This window comes from Enoplosus armatus, chromosome 20 (genome assembly GCF_043641665.1).
Source record: "Enoplosus armatus isolate fEnoArm2 chromosome 20, fEnoArm2.hap1, whole genome shotgun sequence".
Classification (NCBI taxonomy): Eukaryota; Metazoa; Chordata; class Actinopteri; order Centrarchiformes; family Enoplosidae; genus Enoplosus; species Enoplosus armatus.
The window spans coordinates 12,897,861-12,925,850 of record NC_092199.1 but is presented as its reverse complement, the minus strand read 5'-3'; the positions used below and the strand labels follow the sequence as shown (position 1 = coordinate 12,925,850).

The following is a 27,990-nucleotide window of genomic DNA, read 5'->3' as shown; positions in this document are numbered from 1 at the left end:
AAGCACGGCTGTCCTGTGTAGACTTTTGTTTCCCATTTCTTTCCTCAACTTCACTGATTCAGTCTCTTTGATTTGAACCTGTTTGTTGCCATGTTGCGGGTTGTAGTGGAGTCAGCCAAAGGTCTGCCTAAAAAGAAAGTTGGAAGTCCTGATCCAGTCACCTCTGTGATTTTTAAGGGTAAGTCTCATTTTAAAAGTCGTATGAAGTTTTTTATAGGCTGCAGGGGGAAAAAACTTGTAGCCTAATATTTGGTCTTAAAGAAGTGAAGGAAGTGTGTCTTTGGGGCTAAATGGCGAGTTTACAGTCTCTCAATTGATTATACTTTTATCGAGTATGACGTCACTCTATGGACTTAATAGTTTGCTATATATTTATATGGTAGCTCATGCAACAAATAAACTATACAGCAGTGCTGTTCTGGAAGGCCAACATTTTTTATTTTAATTGTGTCGTCCCTCCACATGCAAAAACTTCATAATCATAAGTTGTGTTGCACCGTCGAAGACTTTCTCAACATGTCACAGCATTCCCAAATAGCAAGGGAAGCTGGGCAGGGACTGTGCTTGGACCTGTAGGATACAGTATGTGCACATGAGCTCAGACACACACAAAAAAGAAGGCTGCATGAAAGGGAAAAGACAAGGTAGAAAGCGTAGGGAAATAAGCCTTCAGCTACTGTATTAAGATTATATTGGACATAGTTCTGTATCAGGCACAGAGTGGTATTTCCTCCTGAAGAGGAAAATATCCTGGCAATCAGCCTAGTTGCTCTCAGCTGTTTTCTTTGTACCTTGTGTCATCATCATCGCCTACAGGTGTGGCAGCTTCTCTCTCTTTTTTTTTCCTTCTCCTCCTTCCCTGTAAAGGCAGAAACGGCAGCCCACTGACACCAACATCACTGTTGTCACTGTCCGTGTCCTAACCGTGTGAAATCATGCACCATACAGTATTATCTTTGCAGAGAATAAGCCGATGATTCATTTTTAAATGAGTCAAATGGCAAAGAGAAACGGCAAACAATTTTCAATGAATATTCACGCAAACAATTAATGGCACTTTCAGATGAAAAGAAGAAAACAAAATCGATTGACAGTGAGGTGAATCCTGTGTGGAATGAGGTAAATCTCCATTACACACACACACACACGCACGCACACGCACACACACACACACACGGTCAACCATGCAGCTATCTCCGCTTCACTCTTTTACTGTGACTTCTAACCGAAGATGGTTTAGATCAGCTGCTAAGGAAAGCAGGAATAATTGATTCATTACAAGATATCCCCACTTTACATACACTACTAGACATCACATGATAAATATATACTGAGACATCACATGATTGTCACAGTATGTACTGGCCATGTCAATAGGTTCTGTGACTGATGTAGATGAGTCTAGATGTGACTGTTTTGACTTGAGTGGTAAATCATTATTTATCCATGTCACATTCAATTAAAGGCTCTGCTCTCTGTACCTCTCCATATCTCATGGACTGTGTGTGTGTGTCCCTCATCTTGTTTTTGCAGGTGCTTGAGTTTGATCTGAAGGGCACTGCGCTGGACTCGAGCTCCTACATAGACGTCATTGTGAAAGACTATGAAACTATTGGGAAAGATAAGTAAGTGCAATGCAGCGGCTGAGCTCCCTGCTAGCTTTGGCTTCATACTTTGTGCAACAGACGGATCGCGGTGACGAAAGAGAAGCCATGTGCCTCACCTTATTAAATCACAGTGCAAACTTCTTCTTGTCTGAACGGAGACTTTCTAGGAAATAAGTCTGTTTATTCAGACAGCAGGTTAGCTAACAGTGGCTGAGGTGTGTGGGCGTCCCTTTGTCTTATTCAGTTGTATGGATGTCAGTTTTTTTAAAGTGAAGTTATCCAGGTACAACACAGGCAGTCCAACAGGAGCTGTCATTAAGTCAGTCTCAATCTGAAGAGCTTCTGAAGTACCATGGCTGCAAAATAGTTATTTGTACAAGCCAAAAGTCACCACCCACTGGTTAGGTTATCATTATCAACACTGACACAGTAATATACAAGGAAAGGATGTTAGATATTTTCACCCAGTGCTTGAGTTATGTAGCTGGCTGTGCCTACCCCCTCACACCCTGCTCACCATGCTGAGACTCGTTGGGCTGTGTGGGATGACTGATCCTGATTGGGCAACAATGGATGGATGAATCGCTGTTTGTCTTCTCTCTCTCTCGCTCTCTCTCTCTGGCATTTGTGTGGCACTTTGTCACAGAGGGTAGAGAAAAAAATCAAGCCGTTACTAGCCAAACTAGATTGTAGAGGTGCTGTCATGCAAAATGTGTCTAAGTTGTTCCGAAAAAACTCAAGGTTGCTACTTCCAAATAAAGCCAGCTTCACATATGGGACCAATTTAGACCAACCACAAAGAATGTTTCCTCGACATCACTAATTACTGCGATCAAAGTCTTGTCTATGGTAAGAAAACAAAGCACATGAAAGTGTATCTGCTGTACAATTTAACAAACACACCATATATGGTACATGTGTTCCCCGTTCATATACTTTATCTAGTAAAAGTTTCCCCACTGCACGGGGCAGTCATAACCGAGGGAGGAGCTTTTCAGATGTGTGTTTCCAGCACGAGTCCATGTTAAATTGAGTAAAGTTTTCCACTGGGCTGGCCCGTCTGACACACTCCCTAAAGATCTACACAGTGTGAACAGAAAAGGACTTTTCCAGCTGCTGTTATGGGTAATCCCTGTCGTCGTGGCAACAAAAGACGAAGAGCAACCGGTGTCTTCTCAACTAATTCTATTTTAGAAAGGAATCAGAAGATTGTGGGACAAAGTTTCCCTGTGTAAATAGCAGCACAGTCTTCATCATAGGATTTGAGAATCAACTTCTGCCTATAGCCAGTTACATGAGCTAAATCAGCGACATTATCTTGCTTTTTACTTTATTTGAAGAAGTAAGGCCATTTTACGTATAGTACGTGTTCTGTTTATTTTAGACGGGTCAGAATAAGACTACAGTCATGCTAGCAGCTCTGTGAGGATGTACTTAACGCAGCAGTGCTAACATGCTGAGGTTCAGCAGGTAATTGTAGTGTGTTAGCATGCTAACATTTGTTATTGTAGCACTAAAAACTACATCTACAGCCGAAGTAGATGGGAATGTCATTAGTTTTAGTCATAAACCAAAGTATTGCTCAATTTGAATGTTGACCCGATGATGGCGCTAGATTAAAAGTCGGGGAATCACCGTAGTCGGTTGGAGTCATCCTCTCGAGACCCTGAATGTCTGTACGAGGTTTCATGCCAAGTCATCCAATAGTTGTTGAGATATTTCAGCCTGAATCAAAGTGGTGGGCCGATCGGCTGACCGACATTTCCATCCCTGAAGCCACGCCGGCAGCAGAGCTAATGATTAATACAGTCAAAAGAATCTAGACGGGCAATTTAGCAAAACAAGTTAAAGGTTAAAAATGAACTGAACTGGTATCTCCTGCTTTGCACCTGCTTTCCATGCCACTTTTACAGAGCTTTTTTTATCTGACTCATTTTCACATGAAAATAAAGACTGGCCTCTACAACAGGACTGGAGACTCTAAGAAGGCATTGCATAGTTTTTTGATAACACTAACATGAAATGGACACAATATTATCATCACCATTAAATATTAACTTCTTCTGCACAAATACATTTGGAATGGTAAAATGTGGGGGTGGTGAAAACCAGGGTGAAACTCTTCATAGGATATGGCTGGAAAAATATAGTTTCATTTCCCGTCTTATGAAACACAGAGTCAGACAGCAGTGGGTTTGTCCAAATAGTTCACCTACCTTGTTTATGGAAAATATTCCGGCCTTACACTGCTGAAAACTCTGATTAACATGAGGCAACAGAAATAATCAGGGAACTGTGATGGCTGATTTTCACACCCCAGTCACAGATCTGAGATGAGCTGTATCATCACACTCACCCCTCCTAACAGATCTGTGAAAGAGAATTAATCAAGACACGGGGAGGGTGTTGGTGTTAACTCTTTGAACTGAAGCCCAGCCAAGGACACTCAGAGCTGCTTGTGTTTACAGTCACTCTCTCGCTCTCTTACGGACACAGTAAGCGATCGATAGAAAAGTGAGAACTTCATATCACGTGGAAAGGCCAAAAAGTTAAACTTGTTTGTGTATGACTACAAGTCTGGTGGCAGGAAGCACTGCTGTCTGTTGTTCCACTGGCTCATGAAGGCTTTAACATCCTGACAAAGGAAAATACTGTATCTACATCCAATAATAACTCCATACACATAATGTCACCCTGTCTGTGAGTGATTGTTTGGACGTGGGGATTTAATCAGCTGAGTTGTGATGTGACTCACCAGGGCTCGACACTGGTCACAAAGCCTGTTTTGGTCGTTCCACTGTGTGTTTACATGAACAACAATGAGAGTTCCATATTCTGTTCACAGTACATACAGTACCGGGCTGTAATAACTGTCCCATAACTTTTGGAAGTTGCTCAGGATAGTGTCACTTCTAGTCAGGGTTTACTACCATACAATCATACTGTATGACTTAATCTCTTTCATATTTGAATGCTCTTATCAGAATGCAGTCAAGCTGAATACGGAAAATTATCTGAGAATCCAGGGACAGCCCCACGTCTGAATCAGGTCGTCTAAACACAACCTTTATGAATAGCAGGAGAGAGGATGAGTCATATCCTACCTGAAGCCACTCTTTGCTCAAGTCCAAATCCGGTTAACATTATTGCTGAGTAGCCATTGGAAAGCTACGCATAAGCACTGTTGGTCACCCAGTCAGATTTGAGGCTACATACCAGCTTTATAGAGTCACAGACTCCCTGGAGAATCCCTGTCAGCCTCCTTCCTGATGGAGAGCACTGGGCGCTGCCAAAACAATGGCTCTCCATCCTTTCTCCTCCCAACAAAACTCTCTCCAGCTGTTTGTGTAGTGACCTTGTGTAGTGTTGGTAACCTGATATGCTGCTGTTAAAATAAAGAAATCCGGTCTGAGTAATTGTCTATAGTACATTGAATTATTTATTTCACTTTGCTCTATGTCAGATGCTTTGCTCAGTATTAAGACAAGATCATACAAATCTTATGATCTAATGCTAATGCTTTGAGTTTTACTTAATAAAAGTTCATGTTTAAAGAAATGCTTTCCTGATAGAATACTAGTTTAAATGACTTAATGTCACATGGTTGTGTTTTCCCTGCAATTCCATTCAGGTTAAATAAAGGTTGTTAGCTGCAGTGGTGTCATTGGATCTAGGGTCCGCAGTGAGTAACTGAGTTTCTGTCTCGGGGAAATTCCTCTGGTGAGGAATGCTGCCAAAACAATATTACTCAGTCCTCCCAAAGCTTACAAGATGTATTGCGTTAGATTCCACACTGTGTTACTTTGGACACAATACAGTGAACAGTATTTTATCCAGCTGAACATCCACTGAGTTTCCAGTTTATTAGGTACACCTAACTAAAACTAATGCAGTCTAATAGAGCTGTCCTGCAATAAATCCAACCTGTATGGAGGTTACAAAGTTTTTTTTTAGAGAGGCGTTGATTCAACTGTATGATCATTTTGGGGGCTGCAGTTTGTATTGCTGTTGAACTGCATTGCATTATACAGAGAGGCATTTCTGTTATGTAGCTTGGCCTCATTGATATAAATGGTTTGGACAAAATGACCAGAAATGGTTCAGTGGCAACATTTGAGAGGTGATAAACCATTTTGTTCTTCTCAGAGCTAACCGTATGCTGTTGCTTTCATATTCACTCATAACTGCCTGAGCATAAACAAGCCGCACAATAAGCGGAGTAGTTTTTGGCTGCATACCAAGGCAGACACAACGATCAATGACAAACAATAACAAACTGCTTCAGAGCAAGTTTCCAACTAATACCGAATGGAAAGACATGCTGAAGATACAATTGTACTTGTACATCAAACAAGTCCAGTATTAATGTTAGTGAGATCTCACACAGACAGACACGTTCCCACATTTAGTTTCTTCTAATTTTGTCCCTGAAATATCTGAACATCTTATCAGAGGAATGTGACTGTTACATTTCAAGCTATAATAGCAGCTCTAGTTCAACTTTATCTGCATCCTCACAGCCTTTTCTTGACAACAGTTTAATTCATTGGAACGTTTTTTTTCTGCTTAATCATTAAAATGTTAATGATTACTTTATGTCTGAGGAAATGTTATTAACATTCCATAAGATAAATGTTTGACTCATTCACAGAGGCAAATGACTTCCTGGGAAAAACTGCTATAATTTACTCAGTGGATGGTACGGATGGTCGGAATAATGTTTTTGTTTGCAGGAAGTTCCTGTGATTTTCAGCCAAGGCAGATGAGATGTCATCATGAACTTTTCAGGTTTACCGTATTGTTAGTTGACCACGGGAAAAATAGTAAGTGGCCTAGTTTGAATGGAAAGAAAAGGAAGAATTAGTTCTTTTCAGTTGTCTTTGCTGGAAATCTAAGATGATCTAAACACGCCGTGAATCACTGGCTGGTAGCTTCTGTGCGGACTGTATGCTGGCTCATGGGGTGCGTTTGTTTGTCTGAGCAGGCAGGGTTTGTTAGCTCTGGGTGGCGACCTTCTATATGTGACTTTTGTGAATGTGACTTAACTGAGCACACATACAGCATTTTATTTCTGTGTGGTTTGTAACTTGATTGCTGGTGTGTTGGCTGACTAGAAAGGCGACTTGAGTTTTGCCCCATCCAATCAGGAAATGAGTGCAGAATTGTCACCAATCAAATTGTCCTTAGTCCCAAAATACGGCTATAAGATTACAGTATCTGACAGTGGACATAAATCTGTGTTTAATGTTCCTCTGCTGTGTTTTTTTCCCAAACAGATTCCTTGGGTCAACCAAAATCTCTTTGAGAGACCTTTCCTCAGGTCAAGTGAGATCACTACCATCCAGAAATGTTCCTTTGGTCAATGAAAGTGGACAGAGTATTGGAGTAAGTGTCCTCCTTTGTGAATTAAAAATATATAAGCAACAGGAAGACTGTCGTCCTTTTTAAAGAAATTAATGAAATAATAGACTTGCCAACCATTTCCTTCCAGGCTACAATCAACCTTGTGATTGGCTACGATCCTCCAGCCAATGCTGCACCAAACCCCAATGACCCTCAAGCAGGAGATGCCACAGTGGATGCTGGTATGTTTATAGAACTCTTAATGATGCACTTAAGGCTGATCAGAGGCATGTCATGTGTTTGATCTCTGATCATCTTGTTTTTCTGCTGATTAGGCGGTGGTGGTGAGGAGGGTGATGAGACTCTACCAGATGGGGGCCAAAGTGGCTCTGCAGGCGTCCCCTCGTCTCCTCGTCAGTCTGGTAAACTCCGCCAGAAGGTGGCCAGGGCACAGAATCGCCACCGACTGGTCAATAAACCCCAAGACTTCCAGGTCAGTTTGATTGTGTTTTTGCTAAAGCTAAACAGCTACTGCACAGTTCTACAATTTTAATATGCATTCAGCTCCAAACCAAGCGCTTATAACCACTATGAAGAGGATTTGTTATGTGATTAAATTATTTTTTAAATTATTCTGATGGCATACATTGTTGTTTATGAAAAAACTATGCATGGATGGAGGGATTAGCCGCATGCATTGCTGTCTGCACAGTTATTCAGCTACTTATCTAATAGCAAGTAGATGAATAACCCAACAATGGATGTCTGTGGTTGAGGATAAAACGATCATAATAAAGCATGATTTCCATTCCTTTCATTGGAAAAGAACTATATACTGCAGGCTGCCTTTGATAGGCTACTTTCATTCTTTGTAATCCTCTGCTATGTTTGAAATGGTCTGTTTGAAAAGCCAGCAATAAGAAAACAATGGAAACAACAAGGATAAGGAACTATTACTTCGAAATTTAAATTGTAGGTCACAGCAGTTATTTCTAGTTAGGTTAGGTTTAGTCAGGTTATTTATCTGTAAGTCTATAGTGTATCTAAATAAACTGAGGTGCTCTTGGCATTGTCGTGTTTCTCAGATTCGTGTCCGGATCATTGAGGCCCGTCAGTTGTCTGGCAACAACGTCAAACCAGTGGTGAAGGTTAATGTGTGTGGACAGACCCACAGGACAAGAATCAAGAGGGGAAACAACCCCTTCTTTGATGAGGTACTCTCACTTAACTCCTTCACAGCGAGACGACATTGATTTGAAATGAAATAAAAAAATGAGTTCCTTTTGACTCTATCGATCGCACTTAAAAGAATTAGTAGCTCATGTTTTTCTATCGTCATTAAAACTATTTTTGCAATTTCGCAGATGTTCTTCTACAATGTCCACATGCTCCCATCGGATCTGTTTGATAAGCACATCAGCTTCCGGGTCAGTACACATATGTCGATTTTCACGTCCTGTCCTCTGTCAATATGTATAAATATATAAACTGTGAATCGTTGCGCTCTCCTCTGCAGATTTATAACTCCTATTCACTGAGGGCTGACAGTCTCATGGGAGAATTCAAGGTACCTGGTTTCATTTCTCTTCACATAATTGTTCAAATGTAAAAGAGTGCGGTTAATGTCTTAAAGTGAGTCTGGCTGACCTGGTTTTGTCCTCTCATGCAGCTGGACGTTGGTTATGTTTATGATGAACCAGGTAAGCTTGTCACCAAATTTTGTGTGTCATTTACATTTGCTCAGAGGATGTTTGTGTTGTGGACGTCAGAATGTGACGTAGTTGATTTTTTTGTTAGTGTGTATAACTCTTGAACTCTGTGTGTCCTTTATGTGGTGTATTTATATGTGTGTGTCCTTTTGCAGCCCACTGTGTCATGAGGAAGTGGCTCCTCCTGAATGATCCAGATGACTCCAGCTCTGGGGCTAAAGGCTACCTCAAAGTCAGCCTCTTCGTAGTGGGAACTGGAGATGAGCCTCCGGTACGGCGAACAGACTACAGCTCTCAGATCACTTTCACTGGCGCTGGTTGCTTCCTCTTTCCTCATGTAAATATGGTGGCTATGCCCCTCGCTCTCTCTCTCATGGACTCTTCTCTGTTCTTTCCGTCTACTGCAGGTGGAGAAGAGGGAGTCAAATGACGATCAGGATGACATCGAGAGTAATCTGCTGCTGCCAGCTGGTGTGACTCTGCGATGGGCCACCCTGTCGCTGAAGGTGTTCAGAGCTGAAGACGTTCCCCAGAGTAAGACAAGCTGCTGTAGTTATTTTAAATGGTCATGTAAACCACACAGCACATAAAAAAATACTGACATACACAAAAAACTGTAAGTTTAGCTTGTTGAAACTTAATTATTTCCCATTTTATGGCTGAACACTGATTAAAAAAAACCCATAAAGATATATAGAAAAGATTATGATTCATTCTTCCAATGTTTTCTCCTGTCAGTGGATGACGCATTCGTCCAGACCATGAAAGAACTTTTTGGAGGAGATGAAAACAAGAAGAACCTGGTGGATCCCTTCTTAGAGGCTCGCTTCGCTGGCAGAAAGGTTCCTAATCAATTGTTAAGCATGCTGGATATAACATTGTTGTGTAACAGAAGAAAAGCAGATGTGTGGTTTTTCTCTCTCTCCAGCTGTGTACTCAGATTATGGAGAAAAATGCAAACCCGGAGTGGAACCAAGTGCTGAACCTCCAAGTAAAGGTAAGAGGTCTTAAGGATGGAAAGCTGTATTCTGACCTGGCACAAAAGTAAGAAAGTAATAGACATCATGACTGATTTTTTTTCACCTGTTTCTTGTGTTTTCTGTAGTTCCCCTCTATGTGTGAACGTGTCAAACTGACCGTCTTTGACTGGTAAGTCAAACCAGATTGCACTTTATATTTATGAGATTTTAGCCTGTGTGAGTTATTTGGTATTGAGAAAGTGTGCCACAATATTTCTGTGTGGTCAGCTGTGCTGTGTGTGTGTTTCCATGCCCCATCACCAACCACATGAGAATAATGTAGCAGCCTTTGTGACGCTGTGCAGGCCCCTCCCTTCCCCTCAGTAACTTGCTCTGGGATCCTGTTGGCACCGTCTCTCAGCTAATTTCCAGTTTCATTGTGTATTTCTGAGCAAACGCACAATCCGATAACTCCGGTCCAGGAAGGCTGAAGGGAAATAAGTGCAAGAGGAAATGTTATAAAAACTGCGTGTACCTCAGAGGGTGTTGAAAACATTCTCGGACCCGAGAGCCAATAGATGCATTGTAGAGAGACATTGTTTTTCTATTCCACGTACTTCCTTCATAGAGGTAGTGAAAAAGCAGAGCATAACAAGATCCCTATTGTGAAATTTGCATGTCATTTAACAGTTAATCATGTAAGTCAGTACTTTGTGTGCATGCCGTGTGAGTCTGAAGGTGTCGTGCGTGATTGCAGGGATCGTTTGACAGGAAATGATGCTATTGGCACCACATACCTGAACCTGGCCAAGATAGCTTCCTCTGGTGGAGAGATAGAAGGTATTTCTTTTGGATTTTTTTTTTAAATAAAGAATTATATTTTAGTCTATCTTTTGTAAAAACCGCAGTTCAGTAGTTCATAGCCTTTGCATTTCACCTAGATATAAGATATTTGTTGTGTTACAGTTGAAAACCATTGTAACCCTGTTTGTATTAACATCTAAATGGTAATTAAATTGTCCTTTTTCTAGAGGAACATGCAGGATATGGGGAAATACCGTCATTCGAAGGTTCAACTGCGCCCTTTGTTGCTCTGTGTTGCATGAGATGTAACGCCTCAAGCATGTTGTGCACGCTAATTTGCTCAATAAGTCTTATTCTGTGTGTGCACATTGCTAATAAATGTTTTGACATTAGCATTAGGATTTAATTGTTTAACCGTTTTGTCGCCGTAGTGCCTGCCACTTGCTTAACCAGCATTCACTGTCTCCACTGCAATCAGTCCGTCACCACCGCCTCAAATACAGCAACACTGACTGTACTAACATTAAAGCTTGGCTTAGCTTAGCTTAGCTTGAGTCTAATCATAAAGAGGTTAAGTCTATTTCCATCTATCCACAGCTAACACAGGCTCGTCTGAGGTGGGTTTCCTGCCTGTCTTTGGGCCCTGCTATGTCAACCTGTATGGCAGCCCCAGAGAGTTCTCCGGCCTGCCAGACCCCTATGAGGATCTCAATTATGGCAAGGTAGTAGTGCAGATTTATTAAGATATTTCTCTTCACTTCTATCCCTGTCTTACATCCCCCTTTAATTGGTTTATCAACATGTTGTGTCTGCAGGGAGAAGGAGTGGCGTACAGGGGCAGGATCCTGGTCGAGCTCTCCACTAAGCTCGAGGGGAAAGCAGACAAAACAGTCGACAGTATCCACAGCGATGACATCCTGGTGGTGCAGGTATTGTGACTGTTAATCCTGGTAATACCTGATGTGTGTGGTTCAGTTTGAATGAATTGTGGTTTCACCTGTCCGACATTCGGGACGTGGTGAGACGAGAACTCAGTTAGGGAAGTGTGTGGCTGGTAATGAATATGGTCAGCTCTCTTTTTCAGCAAAGACCTTGTTTATGTTCCTTAAAAAGTCTGTGCGTGGAGTGATTCTACATTTATTATTATACATTAGTTGGTTCAAATATTTTCTACTTCTCTTTCCCGCTCCCTCTTCCGTTTTCTTCCCTCATCAGAAATACCAGAGGAGGAGGAAGTACTGTCTGTGTGCAGTCTTCCACAGCGCCTCCATGATACAGGAACCAGGAGAGCCAATCCAGTTTGAGGTCAGCATCGGTAACTATGGCAACAAATTGGACACCACCTGCAAACCACTGGCCTCCACCACTCAGTATAGCTGCGCTGTATTTGATGGTGAGTGAGGGAGCTGCTATCTGATGTGCAGTAAAGACACTTTTAAAACCTGCTTTCTTGTCAAGGAGATTCTTAATTTGTGTGTAATCTTTCTAGGCAACCACTACTATTACCTGCCCTGGGCTGACACTAAGCCAGTGGTTGTGGTTCTCTCATTCTGGGAGGACATCAGCCACCGCCTGGACTCTGTCAACATCGTTCTCTACATTACTCACCACCTGGTAATACCGCATTATCCTCTGTAATCCTCAAAAACTTAGATTGTAATTAAATCAATGAATCTGAGGCAGTGATTTATTGCCTGTAGATTTGCAGCCATTACCGCATTGTACTAATGTTTGGTACGTGTTGCTGCATCTGCCAGTGTGAGAGGCAGTAGAGGTTTTGGATCTAATCCTTGCCCCTATTTTGTTGTTGTTGCAGCAATCCAACCTGGAGGCATTTAAAACTGCCATCTTGGCAAAAGTCTCTGACAACCAACTGGTAGAGGTGTGGCTGAAGTTGCTCACTCAGCTGATTGAAGACCTGGAAAGGTAAATAGAGGATATGGTGTTGCTGAGAAATACAGCAAGCTCATGTCTGTTGTCTGTGCATCTTTTTAATGGAATAAAAAGATCAGAGGAACCCAAGAGAGTCGGACCAAAAGGACGATCCACAAAAATGTAGTAGTAAACCCATGAGGATTTAATTATTAACATTTATTTAGTATAATCTCTTATTTTTTTATTGTTGATTGTTTTTACTGTAAAGAATTGGCGTTTGGTCTCTGCTCTCCTCCAGTTTCCCAACACCTGAGCTGGAGGGCCGCTCCAACCTGACGTCTCTGGACATCCAAATCAAGAAGCTGCGAGACAGCACTCTGACCGCCATCAAGGACGGAGCCAGACGCATGAGAGAGGAGGCCAGAGAGATCCGTGACACTCTGTCCGACATAGAGTCCTGGGTGGACAAACTTAAACTGCTGGCTGAGGAGGTACAAACACAGCAAGCGTTTGAGCATTTGAAAATCAGATATCTGTCTTGGACTTGCTTTGATTTGGTACCTCAGTGCCTTATATTGATTATTTTGCCTATCCTTAATTCTGAATGTGTTCACATTACTGTGTCCAGCCCCAGAACAGCATGCCTGATGTGATCATCTGGATGTTACGGGGTGAGAAGAGGGTGGCCTACAGTCGCATCCCTGCTCACCAGATCCTCTTCTCCACATACAGTGAGCAGGCCTGTGGTCAACACTGTGGCAAGACACAGACGGTCTTTTTACAGGTACACATCTGCAGTCAATAAAAAAACAATGAATTAAGGAAGGAGGTTTGAAAATTTGACATAGTTATTAATTGCATTAGCATCTGGCTTCAGTGAGCTAAAAGGTGCTGCACTGGAATTCATTTCTCTGAAGTCATAATGTTCATGTGATTATTTTTTTTTTGGTTCCCCTCAGTACCCCATGGACAAGAACAAGGGCTTGAAGGTGCCGGTTCAGATTAGAGTCAACATGTGGCTGGGTCTGTCTGCACATGAGAAGAAGTTCAACTCCTACTCAGAGGGAACCTTCAGCGTGTTTGCTGAGATGGTATATCGCTCCCAAATATAATGGTCATAGCATATCTCTCACAATGAAGCAATAAGCAGTCAGCATCTAAAACTGAACATGTCCTCCTTTGCATTACAGTACGAGAACCAGGCCCAGGTGTTTGGGAAGTGGGGGACCACAGGACTGGTGGGACGCCACAAATACTCAGACGTAACAGGCAAGCTGAAGCTGAAACAAGAGTACTTCATGCCCCCAAGAGGGTGGGAGTGGGAAGATGACTGGTTCATTGACCCAGAGAAAGCGTGAGTATAATTGTACATGACCATTTGGCATCTTTAGAATGAGTGGAGAAGCATAACAAATGCAGATTCCTTCATTTAAGGCATGAGAGGACAATATCATGATGTTGGTTTTGAATGGTTACAACATATGAAAAGTTTGAAATTGTCTGTGTGGAACATCAAGAGAAACACACACTTTGACAGCTTGATTTGTATACAACTTTGGGTTCCTCCCACCAGTAAACACAGTCACTGTCAAAACAAGCAAACCCTTTCTTCTCTCTCATGTCACCTTACAAAATTTGCGGCATGCATTGGTGTGCCAAGATGTTTTTTGTTTTTTGTTTTTTTTTAATACTACCACTGGAGGGTGCCAGGTTTCACACACATGGCTTAAAGTAGCATGTGTAAAATGTGTGTCATATTTTCACACACAGGTGATACATGTGTTTTGACTCTGTGTTTCAGTCTGTTAACAGAGGCAGACGCAGGACACACTGAATTCATGGACGAGGTGTTCCAAAACGAGACTCGCTTCCCCGGTGGAGAGTGGAAGGCTGCCTCTGAGCCCTTCACCGATGTGGTGAGCACCAGCACCGCTGATATGCAAATAATGTGCAGGGTGGCTATAAACAAGAAAAAAGTCCTTGTTTCTGTGACACACAACACAATAACATGCATCAATATCACCCAGACCCACACACTGTCTCTTAGTTACCTAGTGACTTTGGTGGCAGTTGTTGTTCAGCATCTTTCCTCCAGATGCCTGTGATGGAAGAGTAATCTATACCCTATTCTAATATATGAGTAGGCCAAAACACATGAAGAAAATCAACAAATTTAACTTGTGCAGCTAACTGAGGTTTGTATGTTGCACAGAATGGAGAGAAGAGCCGTAACCCCGGAGAGTTTGATTGTCCTCCAGGTTGGATGTGGAAGGACGAGTGGACGGTGGATGACAACAGAGCTGTGGATGATCAAGGTAAACCAGCTCAGATCTATAGAGTAGTCTTTTTCAAGCTGTTTGTAGCCATAAGTAGTTATTCAAAAACACAGCATGTGACTGAAATGACTAAATTGTGTTGGAAATCTTACTTACAGGGGTCTGACTCACCCTAGCCTCCTAACTAGGTCATAATGGTAATAATAATAATAATGAATTCAACTCACATGGTGGAATGTAAACCATATGTTCTTGTATCCAAGCTATAACGGAACAAAGGCAAATTGTTTGCGTGCATGTGTGTGTGCACTCTACAGGCTGGGAGTATGGAGTCACCATTCCCCCAGATGACAAGCCTCGGTCCTGGGTCCCCGCGGAGAAGGTGTACCACATCCACCGCAGGAGAAGGCTGGTTCGACCTCGCAAGAGAGCTGCACCCGCTGCAGGAGCAGCTGTGGAGGTCAGCATAGGACAATAGGGCAGCACTACTGTATATGCCACAGCATCATTTGTATTTTGATGCCATATACATATTTTTAATATAGGACGCTTGTTTTGTTCTGATTATGTTACAAAGATTGATAGAGATTGATATTCAGGTGTCTCTGGATAAGTATTTCACAGTATATAATCATCCATTACTAATGATTTTATCACTGATTTCCATATTTGCTCACAGAAGCGGAACCAAGGCGACCCTGAGGGCTGGGAATTCTCTTCCCTAATTGGCTGGAAGTTCCACAGGAAGGAGCGTTCATCGGACACGTTTCGTCGAAGGCGCTGGAGGCGGAAAATGGCACCAGAGGACCGGCTCGGAGCATCCGCCATCTTCCAACTGGAGGGGGCGTTGGTGAGTAAAGAGAGGAAAATAAATGTTTTGTTCTGATTTGAAGCGTTTGTTTGGGTCAAGATCTGGTTTCATAAAGATAGTTTGACTGTGGCTTCAATAGCCAGAATGCCACAATTAAAAATAATTAGGCGGGGAGGGGCTGGCATAAAAGCATGAACCGGATCTGAGCTCACTGAGTCACTGAATATTTTCAAATATTTACTTAAGTATTAAACACGTCAACAGTGCCATGGCGTGTTTTTATTTGGCAGTGTGTGTGACGCACAAACAGGTAAAAGATGTCTGCTGTGATCTCCTCTGCAGGGTGTTGATACTGAGGAGAAAGAGAGAGGCTCCAAGGCCGATGCCACCAAGCTGTTTGGGGCCAACACGCCCACCGTGTCCTGCTCCTTTGACAGTGAGTGATGCATATAGTGACGCACATGAATGATCATGCTCATACAAACAAATATACATAAATATATATACACAAATACATGCTACTAAACAATGATTGTTCCTCTCCACAGGGTCACACATGTACCATCTCCGTGTCTACGTCTATCAGGCACGGAACTTGGCATCTATGGACAAAGATAGTTTTTCTGGTGAGATTCTACTTAATTAAATGATTAGTTTCTAATATCAAATGGAATCAAGTCTTACATGTAAAATTAAATGAGTCTCAGCACCACACTTTCATAGCTGTTAGTGATGGATGTGAAAACATGCCCATTAAACCACCTATTTCTTTTCCCTCACAGATCCGTATGCGCACATCTCCTTCCTACATGTTAGCAAGACAACAGAGAAGCTGCCAGCAACGCTGAACCCAACCTGGGACCAAACTCTGATTTTCAATGATGTGGAGATTTATGGAGACCCCCAGACCGTTGCTCACCGGCCCCCCAATGTTGTACTGGAGTTCTACGACCATGACCAAGTGGTAGGTTGTGGCAGATATACATAGAGAACACAAAGTGACTTATGTATTTCACTTGGAAACTTGAGACCCTCTACTGGAGATTCAAGTTTGACTTTCATAGTATGAACTGTCTTCAAAAAAACACTTAATGTCTTTCTTTACGTTGTTTTCTTCTTCCTACAGTATTATCTACCTTTCCTCTACACTCCTGAAGTTGAAACTGTAATGTTTTACAAATCCTCTCTAACCGTGACATGTTATCTTCTGCCCAGGGGAAGGATGAGCTGCTGGGCCGCAGTGTTTGCATGCCACTGGTGAAGTTGAAGCCAGGCATGGATGAGACACCCAAACTGCTCTGGCACCCCATCACCCAGAAAGGTCACAAGGCGGGGGAGGCACTGGTGGCTGCTGAACTCATCCTTAAAGACAAGGTCTGACCTGAAAGTAATGGAGAGTATGCTGCTTTACTGTATTTAAAATGAAAACTATGTTCTCTAGACCTGTAGGAGTGTGACTTCTTAAAGTAACAACCTCTATCATAGGCAGACTGACGTGGATACATAGTGAGAAGTAAATGGTTCACTTTGTTTTTACCTTTTTAGTTTGTTTGTAGTATAAATTATTTTCATATATTTTAATGTGTCTCATGATCCCCTCACATCATAAATCAGTACTTAGGTAAGTGGTGACTTTGAGGGGTTGAGAGGTGTAACGTCATCTTCACACACTCAGTTTGTCCTCCAGTGTGACTAAATGTAAAGTTACTGGTAAAAGCATAAAGGTAAGAAACAATCCATACTGTCCTGTCTCTGTCTTTGTAGTCGGGTGAGTCTGATCTTCCCCTGATACCCCCAAAGAGAGCAGAGAACCTCTACATGGTTCCTCAGGGCATCCGGCCTGTGGTGCAGCTCACCGCTGTGGAGGTAACAAACAACCTTAGATGATGTCCCTCTCAACTGATGTACATAGTGTCTCTAAATCCTTCCTCTGTGTGTTTGTATCTCTGTATCCAGATTCTAGCATGGGGCCTGAGGAACATGAAGCCGTTCCAGCTGGCCTCCGTGTCTTCACCCAGCCTGGTGGTGGAGTGTGGGGGTCAGAGGGTGGAGTCAGCCGTCATCAAGAACATGAAGAAGAGCCCGAACTTCCCCAGCTCTGTCCTCTTCATCAAAGTGGTAATGGCAGGGGTTGCACAAGCTAGGGGGTGTGTGTGAAGAAACAAGAGTCTTATAGCTTTTATTCAAGACATCTTCCCTCCATCCAGCTCCTTCCAAAGGATGAGATGTACACGCCTCCCATTGTGCTGAAGGTGATTGACCACCGTCCATTTGGCAGGAAGCCTGTGGTGGGTCAGTGCACCATCACTACTCTGGAGGACTTCAGATGTGACCCATATGTCATCACTGCAGAGGGAGCCATGTCCTCCAAAAGTAAGGAGGCAAAAGTGAGACTATTATGATAGAATCAACACAGAGAGACAGTAAGCCTGGTTCTAATGTTGTCCTCTCACTATTTACAGTGGCTCTGATGATGGCCTCCCCTTCCAAACATGTCTCTATTAACATGGAAGAAACAAGACCACTGCTAGAAGTTCAGGTAAACTCTACCGCCGTACCACAACATGACATTTCGCTCATGTTGTTATTCTTATTTCTAAAACGCACAATAAGTCGCCTCTTGTCACTAAGAAGTGCAGAATTTGACTCTCTAGTCAAATTTGACAAACTTTATTACTCTGGCCTACAGTTCATGTACAGCATGTCAGCTGCTGTCAACAAAATGGCTTCCCCTACCTCCTACTTTGTATGTATGGTTACTTATTATAGCTTTCTGATTCGCAAAGGCTGGGCACCAATGACACTGGATGGCTGAGATCACTTAATCCACACGGCAAGCTCGACGAAGGCCTCATAATGATGTCACAATGCCATTAATCTATGTGGGAATTGTCACAATAACTGCTAATTGGCACTAATTTAATGAGCACATTTAATTCTTTTTTTCACAGCAGGGGCGTAACATGTAAATGGGCCCTGGAGCAAATTAAGCCAGGCATCCCATTCACATGGAAGTTGATTTTGCTATCGAACCATCACTGCCATGTTGTTGCTGAAGTACAGTTTTAAATAATCAACTTAAAGCAAAAGTCAGACATTTTGGGAAATGTGCTTGTTTAATTTCCCGCCAACAGTTAGATGAGAAGATTAATACCACTCTGTCCATACACTAAATACAAAGCTACCTCCTGCAGCCGTTTAGCTTAGCATAAAGCTAAGGAAAGGAAAAATGGGGGAAACAGCTAACCTGTCTCTGTCCAAAGGTAACAAAATCCACCCACCAGCATCTTTTAGAGCTCACTAATTCACTCAATAATCGTTTGTAAAGTCCGTGCAAAAACCCAAGTGTAAAAACATCACGTTGAAGTGGTGTAGGGGGTTATTTGCTGGACTATTCCTTGGCCAGGCACACAGTCACTTCCTGAAACTTCATGCTGATGACTGAGGCTCCAGGAAGTGACTGCGCCCGGCCAAGGAATAGTCCGGCATGTACCTCGTTGTACCATTTTTGTACACCTTAAACAAAAAGATGTAATGTGTTACTTAGTCTTTATGCAGAGCTAACCAGCAACCAAATAAGCGCATTTCCCAAAATGTCAAATTCCTAAATTAAACAAAGATTGAAAACATTTTTTTGGCCAGGAATTAAACTCAAGTCGATGTTGCCATGTTGCAAGTGCAGAGAGTGTTGGTGTTAGCAGGCCCCCTAAAGACACGGGGCCTTAATGTAGCTGCACATTCTGCACCGCCCTTTGTTACGCCCTTGTCTTCCGATTTGCTGTCAATCTAGGATCTTCTTATCAACCTTTCCTTAACCATCATTCACTGTTTCACTTTCTTGTCAATATTTGTTGCCTATTCTATGTATTGTATGTGTTTTTGTATTTATGTTGCTGTTGTATGTGTTTTTGTATACATGTTACTGTTGTATGTGTTTTTGTAACTATGTTACTGTTGTATGTGTTTTTGTAACTATATTGCTGTTGTATGTGTATGTACTTGTGACTTCTTTTCTGTTTTTGTGTCACATCGCATCTTCTTTCTCCAAAGCATGTAGAGAAGGTGAGAGTAAACCAGAGAATATGACTGAGATTTCAGATTCTTATACCAAATGTAGAGAACCATGTATGTGAGGATTAAAATTGTGCCATTCCACCTTCAGGAAAAAGAGACAGTAGACTGGTGGAGTAAATTCTACGCTTCAACTGGAGACCAGGAAAAATGCGGCCCTTACCTCAAAAAAGGATACGACACCCTCAAAGTAAGTTGCCTTTATTTCTTTAATTCACTTGTGTGTTGTTGAAGCTCCTCTCCTGAGCTGCAGATGACTTGAATGTGACTTTGTATTCTCAGGTGTATGACTGCCAACTGGAGGATGTCCCAGACTTCAAAGGGCTGACTGACTTCTGCAACACCTTCAAACTGCAGCGAGGCAAGAATGAAAATGGGGACGAAGACCCCACTGTGGTCGGAGAGTTGAAGGTAGATACAAATTGTATTATTACTATTGTGTTGATTAATTTACTACTGGAGGGACTTCAGAATAGAAAGTAAAGCTGTAAAATGAGCTGAATCTCAGCTCAGGACCAAGCCCAGTTCTTAAGATTTATTAAAGAGAAAAAGTAAAACCTGATTTGTGTGTGTTCTTGTCCCTGCAGGGTTCATTCAAGGTGTACCCCCTGCCAGACGACCCGAGTGTTGCTCCTCCTCCCCGTCAGTTCAGAGAGCTGCCAGAAAGTGGACCTCAGGAGTGTCTGGTCAGGATCTATGTGGTCCGGGCCATAGACCTGCAGCCCAAAGACAACAATGGCAGAGTGAGAATGAGTCTGTTTTACCAGCAATAAAAGCAGCAGATTTAGACACATGTTGCTTCAGTGGGCACCTTCTGCTTGAACTTGTGTTCTCTCTCCTGCTCAGTGTGACCCATACATAAAGATATCACTGGGGAGGAATACGACTGATGACAGAGACCATTACTTACCCAACACCACCAGCCCTGTGTTTGGAAGGTAAGCGCTGTGAATGGACACATTTAAGCAATGGAGAATAAAATATAGACCATATTATCCAGTGCACCTTCTCAAACACTTCCCTTTGTTTTGTTTAGGATGTTTGAGATGACATGTTTCCTGCCCCAGGACAAGGACCTGAAAATCTCCGTCTATGACCATGATCTCCTGAGCCGTGATGAGAAGGTCGGCGAGACAGTGATCGACCTGGAGAACCGCTTCCTGTCTCGATATAACTCCTACTGTGGCCTGCCACAAACCTACTGCATGTAGGGCAACCTGGGCAATCTTAGGGCAGAGGGGGAAATGCATTACAATGATGGAAATAATATTCATTAAAAAAAATATGATTAATCTCTCTCCGATCTCTCTCTCTTGCCGTCTTAGTTCTGGTGTCAACCAGTGGCGGGATCAGCTGAAGCCGTCTCAGATTCTGGAGAACCTGGCTCGTCTAAAAGGCCTGTCCAAACCCAGGAGCGAAGACAACGGCACCTCAGTCACCTTCAATGGCCAAGACTACACGCTGGCTCAGTTTGGTAATGTCAATGATTCAAAATGTAATAGTGTAAATGAGTTTGAATTTGATTGGACTGTTGGTTAGTGAGAGTGAGGTACACTCCAAATGTCATGGCAATACATAGATGTGAATAGGTGTGAAAATATTTCACTGAAAACATAAAAATGTTCACCTCATGGTAGTGCTAAAGGAAAAATCAAGGGATCACCAAGGTCGTTTGGATCCATCTTCCGGGGACCATGAATGTCTGGTCCAGACTGAAATGTAGCACCATTGAATATTGTACAAAGTGACCGACCGACAGACCGACATTGTCATCCCTAGAGCCATGCCGAAGGCGTTGCTTAAATTAATATCAAAACGTCACAGCACTGGCATCACGTGCAACAAGGCATTAAAAACACACGATTGCACTTTAATGCTGTTGTTTGACTACTTGACATCATTTTTTCACATGTAATTTGACTGGTATAATAAGTCTAATTAAGGTGCAAAATGTTTTCCCATCCAGAGAACAACAAGGAAATTCATCAGCACTTGGGTCCGGCCCGAGAACGACTCTTTCTGCACGTGCTCAGAAAACAGAGACTTGTCCCTGAACATGTGGAGACCAGGACCCTTTACAGCACCTTCCAGCCCAATCTCTCTCAGGTCAGACGTCACCGCTCACACATACTGTATCCACATACATGTCCACATCCACCCAGACGCAGCTATTTTTCTAAATCCTTCATTTTGTGTTAATTTAGGGAAGCCTTCAGATGTGGGTGGACGTTTTCCCCAAAAGCATCGGCCTCCCTGGACCTCCCTTTGATATCACACCACGCAAGCCTAAGAAGTGAGTGCTGCGCAGCTCTTCAGCTCTTCATCACGGGTCACATCAGATGCCGCTGAGTTAACGCTCACTGTGTTTGAATGTTCAGGTATTTCCTGCGCGCTGTCATCTGGAACACCACAGATGTGACTTTAGATGAGACCAGCATCACAGGAGAACACATGAGCGACATCTACGTCAAAGGGTCTGGCTGATGAATCAAATTATCTTTAGCATATACTGTTTGACTTCGTTGCTGCATTCATGCCTCTATTTTGTTAGCCAAACTGTATAGTAGAAGGTTACTGTGGAACCTATTTCTCACATCTGTCCATTATTCCCTTTGCCAGCTGGATGCCAGGCATGGAGGAGGACAAGCAGAAGACTGACGTCCACTACAGGTCTCTGGACGGAGATGGCAACTTTAACTGGAGGTTCGTCTTTGACTTCGACTACCTGCCGGCTGAACAACTCTGCCTCGTGTCCAAGAAGGTGAGGCTTTGTCTGGACTATCAACCAACTGGCTTGAAAATCAAATAAGGACCATGTTGTTACTGTACAGATGATAAGGCCTGCATTGTTGGAATAGCTGATCTAAAACATGTTTTCACATGTTCTTTATTCAACAGGAGCGCTTTTGGAGTCTCGACAAAACAGAGTTCAGGATTCCCCCCAAGCTGATTGTTCAGATATGGGATAATGACAAATTCTCATTGGATGATTACCTTGGTAAGACACTGCATTTAAAGTTAAAACAAGAAGAAAGAAGAGTGTTTGATTTAACTACAGACCACCATTATAAAAACTGACTGTTGGCGTATGATACTCTGTGATCACAGGCACACTGGAGCTGGATTTGCGTAACATGGTTGCTCCTGCGAAGACCCCAGAGAAGTGTTCTCTGAAAATGATGGATGTTGTGGAAATGGGAGTCCCACTCAAGACAGAGAATGCCAAGTCTCTGTTTGCTCAACAGTCAGTCAGGGGCTGGTGGCCCTGCTCCATTGAACAGGATGGAAAGAGCGCCCTGGGCGTAAGTATGAATAGAAAGTTATCTGCAGAGGCCTGGTGAACAGATCTCTGCTACATTTGAATATTCTGAAATCGTCAGAGGTCCACATTGTTATTCTGTTGTTGTGTCTCGCTCATTATGTCTTGTGTTTACAGGGCAAAGTGGAGATGACACTGGAGATAGTAAGTGAAGCAGATGTAGATGAGAGACCTGCAGGAAAAGGCAGGGACGAACCCAACATGAACCCAAAGCTGGACCCTCCCAAGTAAGAACCCTCAGTGAAAAGACTGTGAAGTATTTTACATCCTGCAGACTTAATTTCTAAAAACGTATGCCATTAATTCTTCTTAACTGCTAGTTGGAATAAGGAAAAGCTTTGCAGGTAACACAAACAAATCTTTCATTCTCCATAACCATCAGACGCCCAGAAACATCCTTCTTCTGGTTCACCAACCCATGTAAGACCATGAAGTTCATTGTGTGGAGAAGGTTCAGGTGCCTCTTCATCGGACTCATCATCCTCACCATAGTGCTTCTCTTCGTCGCCATCCTGCTGTACTCTTTACCGGTAAGGACAGACAAGAAGGACCATCTGAGGATATTCGTCATATATTCGGAAATCATTTGGTCCAGCTAGTATAACCTAAAGTGCATGCAGTGGTTTTAATAGACACAAATGTTGACTGTTATTCGCTCTCAGTCCGCAGGTGATGATGTCAGATTGTGTGCTTTATGTGCTGAGTCCAGACTAGACAGAAGCAGTGATTTGTTCTCTTTTGCCTTTTCCAGAACTACATCTCAATGAAGATAGTGAGACCACTGAGCTAACTCTACAATGGAGGAGAGAAATGTCTTCTGGATCACACTAACTGGGCACAACTACTACCAAACCATCTCATTCCATCTTTTTTTTTTACTGCCTATAGTATTTTATAAAGGTCTGGGAAGGGGTGCTTGCACATTTGCACTATATCGTCATATTTTACATGAACACTTTGGCTATACTGCTAAACTGTGACAGTCTTGTGAGCAATACATTTCTGATTTGTTTCCAAACCACTGCTTCTACCACTATCACACACAGACACACACACACTGAGTGATGAGAAAATAAAACCCCCTGTACATTTTAATGCAATCCCAACAGTCCTGTATTCAAGTCTTACACTTATTTTTTTGTTGGTGATAATGTGTGCAAGAGTTGATTCAGCTCTTTGGGGATTTTTGAGGCTATTTAGTGTTTTTATGTTTTATTGGATAGCATATTAATGTGAGGTGTTTCTAATATTTTGGCAAACTGTACGGAAATTAGGTGATAAACAACAATTAATAACGAGAAGTTTCACCAAGGTAGTATTTATTACAGGGATGTTAAGTTGGATTGCATTACAATGTACATGGGTTACAATATACAGTCCTGCCAATAACAACTTAAGTCTTGTCAGTGTGTCTGTCTTTTGTATATTGCATTTTCACATATCTTTTAAATGAAATATATTAAAACATATTTCAACAGGCGTTTGTGTCCCTTTTAATCAGTAGGGAAAAATGTTTAATATGTCTAAAACAGCAGTGAACATATAACATATACAGCAGGACCCTACAAGGGTGATTTTCTTCATGAATTCATTGTCTGTCTAAATTGCAGATTGAGGTGCCCTTGAGCCCTCTTGTAAATATAAAACATAATGTCACTGTAAAAAAGAGACTTAATGGAAATCTGATAACAGAAAATAACGTTTAACAGATGAGGTTTTAAATGAATAAAAACAGTACGTGACATTTAACATTCAGATATGTATAGTGCGTGTTGTACATAAGTTTTCACATAAATGATCAACTTCTTGGTATGTGTGCTTTAATACATCATTTAGTGTTTACCACAAAATATGAATAGCTGAGACAGTCAGGTGATCTGTCCCTATTGGCTTATGAGTGTATATAAAAATATTTATTTGTATTGAAATATTGCTGGGTTCATTCTTCCTCTGGGGTGTGATGTTTGCAGTGCTGCTGCAAGAAAGCCTCCACCTCCCCTCTCCTTGCCAGGCTGTTGGCTTTGCCTTGGAAACGTCCGTTTTTTCCTGCCCCCTTCCCTTGGAGAATCTCTAACACCCTGGAGAACACAGAGGAGCATACATACATACATTACCAACCTACATGAACATTTTTAAAAGCAGAGGCTAAATAAATAAGTGGTGGTGTGTCTTACCGCGGTCCCATCTCAGCCACTGGTCCACTGGGTCCTGCCAGTACAAACAAACCAGGTCCCTTCTCCTCTCCAACAGTCAGGAAAACCAAAGTTTCCTAAGAGCAGACAAAACAAAGCTTAAGAAAAATATTTAACTGCTGATACCAAGAACGACGAAGTCAGGTTAACATCTTACCTCAGTGTTTATTTCATTGGCAATGATATTCATGAACTCGTTGTCACCCTCTTTTCTGTTGAAAGACAAAGACCATTTCCTTTCTGAAATACTCATGTTGATACTTGACCAGCTCTCTCTTGTGATGTCTGGGTGATTGCTGTGTTTTTTTTTAAGATGTTTAACATCAGGGCAATGTATAATGTACCCACAAACAAGCTCTTCTACGTGAAGAAGAGTCTCTTACTTGTGCAAGCTGAAGAAGTTGCCTCTCTGGGGGTCGTTCTTAAAGTTCTGAGCGATGAGGACAGCCATGTCTCGTAGCAGGCTGAGGTTAGTCTGCCCAAGACATTTTTTAGGATGGTTAGGGAGTCTATCTGCAATGTGTTATGTTGCAGCGCTAGTCAAAATCGAAGAGATTTTCATCTAAATAGGGCTCTCTGTAGTTAATGACGTCTTCTGGGAAGCAGCAGGAATTGCTTATCTACAGTTCTCGAACACAAAGCAGCTCGGAAAGTGAGTGAGCATCTAGACAAGAAATTAAATGTTCTTACCTTCTGTAGCAGCTTAACAGACTTCTGCAACTTGTCAACTGCCTCAACGTGCTCATCAGGTCCAGTTCTGTTGAACAATGACAAAGATTTGTTAACTTCAGTCTTTGTGAATGAGTTAAACTCACATCTATAGTAATTAACACTTTGCTCATACTTCAGGAGAGACACCAGTGATCGCTCTGTGCTGTAGCTTTTCTCAGCATACTTCAATACCCTGTTTCCTGCCAGGAAGATCAGATTGGTTTTGTTTTTCTTTCCTTTCTCAGTTCCCAGCAGCTTTATCACCTAAAATCAGATAGAGAGAAATGAAACACACATTGACTAATTTATTAGAATCACTTGAGGTACACCTAATCCTACAAACATGACATGTAAATATGTGTTAAGTGATTGTGTGTCTGCATGAGCGTGTGAAGTTGAACCTGTAAGTGGCTGAGGTTAGACACGTGGGTACCACAGCACGTGCTGGCATCGATGCCCTCGATATCAATGATCCGAATGGGCCCTGCATGATCCTCTGGCAGCCCTCGACTTCTCACCTGGTTCACACAAACACAACTCATTTAACATACTATACATGTAAAATCTCTTTCTTTCTTAGTCATGATGCAGTACACACAGGCAATATCTAAAACATTGAGTTTTGAGTCAATGATCGCACAGTGAGGACTGTATTATGGCACCAGTAAGTACAATATCAGTACAAGCACCTTTTCCACAGCAGGATCATCTATAGAGAGAAGTTGAACGGTGACAGGGACATGTTCTCTGATCTTTTCGTTTATGGCTTCCTCCAGCGCCTGGAGCTGGGCAGGCTTCACAGAGGGAGTGTCCAGTTCAATGGTGCTTCTCTGACGCCCCAGTTCCCTGAAAAAAAAAAAAAAACAATAAACAGAGGAGAGGTAAACCCACAGGTTTTCTATGGTTACAGGGAAAAGAATCTGTGTAGTGGTGATGTACCAGGATGTGGTCTTGTGTCCGAAAAAAGTATCTGCCAAAGCTGTGATCAAGTGTTGACCTAAGAGTCAGGAAGAAAACAAGCGAGTGTGTCACAGTCACGCATTCATAAACTAACATGTACAACAGACCCTGACCTTCTTCATTTACTCACCTGAGTGTTGCTGCATGTGGTCAAACCTCCTCTCCCAGTCCACCTTCACTTGCACCTCCTGACCCTCCTCCAGAGGTGAGCCCACAAAGTGTATGGCTTCAGGCCCCTGCCTTGTCACCCTCAAAACTGGGACATCTCCAATCAGCCCATGGTCATCTGGCTGAAGGAGCACAACATGAGACATACTGAATAATGACAGTAATATCATATAGTATGGCCTTTGGTGACTTATTGTTACTGATACAAACAATTCCTTGCAGTGATCAATAGAGAGAGTATGATTTTGAAAGACCAGCTTACTTGGCCGCCTCCTTCAGGAAACAGGATGGTGTCTTGAAGCTTGACATTGAAGCCCTTCAGAGTTTCTTTCTTTCCACTGACTTCTTGTTTGAGCTCAGCTGGGCAGCAGGATACCACAGAGGTAACAAACTGAAAGGAAAAGCATGAGATGCAAACTGATACCGTTCAGGAAGGGCGAGACAGACACGCAGCTGCAAGTGGGTGTGGGATTTCAGTTTTATAAACATAAACTTGTAAGCATTTATATGGCGGCATGTATCTTTATGCGTTTGCACAAAAAGAATAAAAGCAGCGTAAAAGCAGCTGCGTGCCTTTAAACCGCGATATACTGTGTACAGTTTAAAGTAAATATATAATAATAATAGTATTACTTTATTTCCAGTACGTTAATGACATTTGAACATCCTACATTTACTCTACTCCTACACATACTCTGCAACTGCGTTGTCACAACATTATACAACTCAACATACATCAAATGTACATTTGAAAAAATAAAGAGTAGCGTTAGGTAGTTACAGTGCGCGACTAGCTTGCTTCCTCTGTAGTTAGCAACCATGCTAATCACTTCAGCAGAAAATAAACATTACATTTCCGGTTGTCTGGTGTTTTCGCATGCTATTAAACAGTTCAGTGCTGATAAACTGTCTCATACCTCTTTCATGTAGCAGTCTCGTTGACACTGAAAAGCCATTCTGGAGTGTCTTTTTGAGGAAAAACTCCACCTGAAACACGAGTTAAAAAATTGAAAGTAACGGAGTCTGACAGCTCCGGGTACGGCTAGCAACATAGTCCAAACTACGTTTCACCGACTTTGGTTGGCTTCGACTTGTTTCTTCCTCGGGTGTCTTCTTCTTCTTGTGTTTGTTGGCATCCAGCTTGCTGGTGCATTGCCGCCCCTTCTGCTCCGGTGTGTAGATCAG

At 42.3% G+C, this 27,990-nt stretch overlaps 2 protein-coding genes across 2 annotated transcripts; one reads left to right on the top strand and one right to left on the bottom strand.

Annotated features, from left to right (window-relative positions):
• Positions 1-28: 28 nt before the first annotated feature.
• Positions 29-24,254, top strand: LOC139303258 (myoferlin-like). Its single transcript, XM_070927007.1, has 53 exons — positions 29-178; positions 1,064-1,119; positions 1,534-1,625; positions 6,884-6,992; positions 7,099-7,192; positions 7,286-7,443; positions 8,036-8,164; positions 8,315-8,377; positions 8,467-8,517; positions 8,620-8,650; positions 8,815-8,930; positions 9,067-9,193; positions 9,398-9,501; positions 9,588-9,656; positions 9,765-9,808; positions 10,376-10,458; positions 10,650-10,688; positions 11,020-11,144; positions 11,238-11,351; positions 11,638-11,815; positions 11,912-12,036; positions 12,239-12,348; positions 12,596-12,788; positions 12,926-13,081; positions 13,257-13,388; positions 13,488-13,651; positions 14,099-14,213; positions 14,510-14,612; positions 14,891-15,033; positions 15,253-15,423; positions 15,727-15,820; positions 15,933-16,010; positions 16,167-16,348; positions 16,600-16,758; positions 17,149-17,250; positions 17,341-17,502; positions 17,592-17,757; positions 17,847-17,923; positions 19,547-19,645; positions 19,738-19,866; positions 20,043-20,198; positions 20,302-20,393; positions 20,492-20,662; positions 20,781-20,929; positions 21,422-21,561; positions 21,660-21,748; positions 21,834-21,929; positions 22,075-22,216; positions 22,354-22,453; positions 22,564-22,757; positions 22,892-23,001; positions 23,157-23,304; positions 23,526-24,254. The coding sequence occupies exons 1-53, from the start codon at positions 91-93 to the stop codon at positions 23,562-23,564; spliced, it is 6,156 nt and encodes a 2,051-aa protein (XP_070783108.1). The 5' UTR covers positions 29-90; the 3' UTR covers positions 23,565-24,254.
• aarsd1 (alanyl-tRNA synthetase domain containing 1) lies at positions 24,077-27,873 on the bottom strand. Its single transcript, XM_070927008.1, has 12 exons — positions 27,723-27,873; positions 27,068-27,196; positions 26,768-26,927; positions 26,617-26,674; positions 26,367-26,523; positions 26,079-26,195; positions 25,811-25,941; positions 25,657-25,723; positions 25,350-25,441; positions 25,124-25,178; positions 24,949-25,043; positions 24,077-24,852 (listed from the first exon to the last, which is right to left on the bottom strand). Exons 1-12 carry the CDS (start codon positions 27,855-27,857, stop codon positions 24,714-24,716), a joined length of 1,335 nt encoding a protein of 444 aa, XP_070783109.1. The 5' UTR covers positions 27,858-27,873; the 3' UTR covers positions 24,077-24,713.
• Between the last annotated feature and the right edge of the window lie 117 nt (positions 27,874-27,990).

Coding starts and splice junctions, on each gene's coding strand:
- LOC139303258 (XM_070927007.1), top strand. CDS start 91: ATGTTGCGGGTTGTAGTGGAGTCAGCCAAAGGTCTGCCTAAAAAGAAA. Junction 179..1,063: donor CACCTCTGTGATTTTTAAGG/GTAAGTCTCATT, acceptor TGGCACTTTCAG/ATGAAAAGAAGAAAACAAAA. Junction 22,454..22,563: donor CTCATTGGATGATTACCTTG/GTAAGACACTGC, acceptor CTGTGATCACAG/GCACACTGGAGCTGGATTTG.
- aarsd1 (XM_070927008.1), bottom strand. CDS start 27,857: ATGTTGCTAGCCGTACCCGGAGCTGTCAGACTCCGTTACTTTCAATTT. Junction 25,942..26,078: donor CTAACCTCAGCCACTTACAG/GTTCAACTTCAC, acceptor ATCTGATTTTAG/GTGATAAAGCTGCTGGGAAC. Junction 24,853..24,948: donor GTGGCTGAGATGGGACCGCG/GTAAGACACACC, acceptor TGTGTTCTCCAG/GGTGTTAGAGATTCTCCAAG.